This window comes from Alligator sinensis, unplaced genomic scaffold (genome assembly GCF_000455745.1).
Source record: "Alligator sinensis unplaced genomic scaffold, ASM45574v1 scaffold211_1, whole genome shotgun sequence".
In the NCBI taxonomy this organism is placed as follows: domain Eukaryota; kingdom Metazoa; phylum Chordata; order Crocodylia; family Alligatoridae; genus Alligator; species Alligator sinensis.
Window position 1 is genome coordinate 2507931 of NW_005842024.1, and position 3601 is coordinate 2511531.

The following is a 3601-nucleotide window of genomic DNA, read 5'->3' on the forward strand; positions in this document are numbered from 1 at the left end:
CACCCGCCGCCTGCCGGGACCTGTAGTTGGCGCCGCGGCGCCCGCTCCGCCCGCGGGGAGGCCTGGGAAACTACCGCTCCCGGCGTGCCCCACGCGCACCGCCGCCATTTTGCGGAGCGCGGCAAGGAACAGAACGGGGAGGGGTGGGGTTATTTTGGAGGTTGCGCTCTCCTCCCCTCCCCCACCCCCTGCTCGCTGCAGAGGGGAAAGGAGACGCGGGCTTCTGGTCCCGTTCGCAACGCGCATGCGCGGGGAGTTGCTGTGCTGCGCTGTTTGTCGTACAATGGCTCGGAGCAGCCGTTAGGATTTTGTGGCCGTTCGGAGGCTGCGGACCTGCGGCAGTTCCCCCCGGGGAGCGCCCGGGCCCTTCCATTCCCTCCCTCCTCCCGCTGCAGCTGTTGCTGCGCTGCCCCAGCGGCCTCCCCTGGGCCGGTAGGCCGGGCCTGGGGAAAAGGCGGGGGCGCTGGGCCAGTCTGAGCACTGGCGAGCTGCTCTCTGCCCGAGAAGCTGGCAGCCTGGCGCTCCGTGACGGCCTTTTGCCCTGGATCTTTTTTCAGCGTTTCCCCTGGCAGAGGACAGCGTCTGTTGGAGTAACTGGGCTCGCTGTCACCGCCCCGCTGCGGGGAGCTCCTGCCCCAGACAGTTCCCCCCGCCATACTTCTACACGCGCGCGCACACACATAAGGGATGAGTAAATCTTTGACCGACCATTTTTTTCATGTGCTTGCTGTGAGGGAAAAGGCTAACTGGCTGAGTTCTAGCCTGTAGTTCATACTGGGAATATCTGGGGGGGAGGGGGTCATTGTGAGAAGACTTTGTTATAAAGAAATCTTGTAAATAGCTTCATAAGCAACACACCTATATGTCCTTTTCACCCCAGCGGAGAGATAGCAGTCTGGACCTGGCAGCAGGGCCCAGAGACTGCTCCCTGATTGGTTCCTCGTTACTTTATTTTTTATTGTACTGGCTGAGTGGTGTGCCCAGGTGACCAGTTCTGTAACTTCTATTGAAGTGTGGCTGACTGGGCCTCAGGAGAAAGAGTGAGGCTCTGATAAAGCTGGATGGAGAAAGTCCCAGGGAAGACAGATTAGTGAGAAAAAGAATAGTCTCAGGGAGGATGGAACAGAGTCAAAGGAAGAACAGGGGGAACTGGTGTGGCACAATAGAGACTGGCTGTTCCAGAGCAGAGATTGCTGTGCTGTTGGGACACTCATCATTCAGCTACCCCTCTTTAAAAGAACACTCCCACCCCCCCTTCATGGGAGCTGATGAAAAGGAAGGAGTTGTTGGAGGTGTGGGTGCTATGGATCACTGAGGAAGCCGGAGACTGAGAAGATCCAGGGTCTCCAAGTCAGAGGCTCTCCTCCTAGGGGCTGGCTTCTAGGGGTCCTCTCAAGACAGGGAGACCAAATAAGGCTGCTTCTTGGAGAGTTGCAAGGCAGAGCTCCCCCCTCCAACAAAAGGGCATTGATCTTGTGACACCTGCAAAGCACATTTGCACTGGGGTTGGAGTGTTTTGTTTGTCAAATAACTTATTTGACAAACAAAATACTCCAACCTCACTGCCCTTTTTGGTCAGCCCTTCCTTTCAAGTTAAGAAAGCGGGAAAGGCCATAGGCCAAAGAAAATGGTTTAATTTAATTGAAAACATTTCAATGTATGAATTATGGCATATTCAAAGTTATAGAATCAAAATAGGGAGTGTGACAAAACCCAATAATTTAAGGAGATACGGACTCAGTGCATTGTGCACTCAGGGGTTACAACGGTTTCAATTTCTACTTCTTAACCTGATTTTATAACCCAGTCTTACAGAGTATGGGTATGATCCCACATCAAACTTGCATCTGTCTTGTGATTCAGAGGGTCAGATTCAAACAAACACTGAGGCATGTAAATCCAAAAGTGCAATCCACCTGCATAACTGTTGTTTGAGACTGTGATGGTCCACAGTCTCAAGCTTTTGCTTGGTAGGCAGGTGCCTACGGTTTTGTTACTTCACATGCCCAGAGATGTACCAATACAAAGGATGTACAGAGGCTGAGCCAATATCACCAACACCTATCACACATTTCAATCCACTTGGGACTCAAGGGTTCATTTCAAGAGGCCTACTCTGAGTACACTTACCCATAAATCACACCAATAGCATTAAGTTCAGCACAAAGCATAAGACACTTTCATGGTCCCAGAGGAACAGACTTGCACCTTCAGCTTCCTCTGTGCAAAAATGAAGTTTATTTTCTACCTATGGGGACTTTTTATCATCTTTTATTTTTCCTCAGCCTGAGGAAGGGCGTGTGCGCCAGAAAGCTTGCAGAAAAAGAGATTTTTTTTATGATTTCTTAGTTGGTCTAATAAAAGGTATCACCTCTGAACCAAGAGTTCTAGAGTTTTGCATTTCTAACAGTCACAATCGCTTTCATTCAAAACCATAGCTGATGGTGGTGCCGCCTATCTTTTGCATAGACAAATGATTAGAACACAGCAATCAATCACTACTACACATTGCCATTAGATAGCATAGGAGCAAGAGATAGCCTTACCTTTAGCCAACTTAGAATGGATGCAGCAGCAAAAGTTAACCCAGGCTGTCTTTACACTGGTAGTTTTAGCTCTGATTTGTTCAGTAGTTCAGGGATTCCCCCAGTTTAGCGGCTGCTGCTTTTTATAGGCAGGTAACCCTTTACCCTGGTTAAACATTTCATCTGTCTGTGCCGAGTCACGTTCCTTCTTTCTTACTCTCTTGGGCCCTATGCATCCTGCATTCTTGGCTTCCAAGATAGTGTATTCAACACTGGATGACAGAGTCATGTGCTATCTTTTCATGGCCGTATGATGTTGCATTCCTTTCTATGCAACAGTCCTACTTTAGCAGCAGGGGCAGAAGATTAGAGCACTCTCCTGGAGGTGAGAAAGATACCAGTAGATTTGAAACTCCTCAGGCTGTAAAGCAGTATAACTAGGTCTACCACTTCCTGGGTGCATGCTTAAACCACTAGGTATAATATAAAGGGTGGATTGTCATCATTGCCAGCTGTGTAAGAGTGATGAAAAAGTAAGCCAGTTACCTGCATCCAAAGGAAGAAATCAGTTGATAAATGCATGAAGGCACTTCGCAGGAGAAGACGGATTCCAGATATGTCCCCCTGTTCCACATTTCCTAATGGCTACCTTAGGTGTCCTCCATGCTTGGCATACCAGCTGTTGTGAGTTCCAGTTATCTAAACTCTTCTCATCCCTTGTATAGGAACACAGGTATCCTAAAATATATGTAAATTCTACACTTGGTTCTGACTACCTAAATGGCATGGCCATACCAAAATGATGCTGTGCCCAGTTCCCTTAGTAAGTGAATTTATATTAGGCATAAAGATATAGATGCCAGTTGCACAGAAGGGATATAACTAGGGACCTACTTAATCTGTGGTTTTGTGGAGTTTGCAGAAACAATGAAATCTGGGATAATCTACAAAATCAACATAAAAAAATCTTAATAAAAATAAAATGCTGGCTCCCTCTGGGAGCCATTGGTTCTTGCTGCCTGAAAGGGAAAGTGCCAGCTGGTATGGTGGCAGGTTAGGATGGTGGCTGCCTTCTT

The 3601-nt window shown here is 48.4% G+C and overlaps 1 protein-coding gene across 1 annotated transcript in view; it reads right to left on the reverse strand.

The window, feature by feature from the left end:
• The window catches only part of SAP30 (Sin3A associated protein 30), a 9790-nt gene extending 6976 nt beyond the window's left edge, over positions 1-2814 (reverse strand). The window contains exons 1-2 of the mRNA XM_025202410.1: positions 2743-2814; positions 2547-2591 (exon numbers count right to left, since the gene is read on the reverse strand). Coding sequence (XP_025058195.1) covers positions 2547-2591; positions 2743-2814 — 117 coding nt within the window. The remainder of the gene's footprint in view (positions 1-2546; positions 2592-2742) is intronic.
• Between the last annotated feature and the right edge of the window lie 787 nt (positions 2815-3601).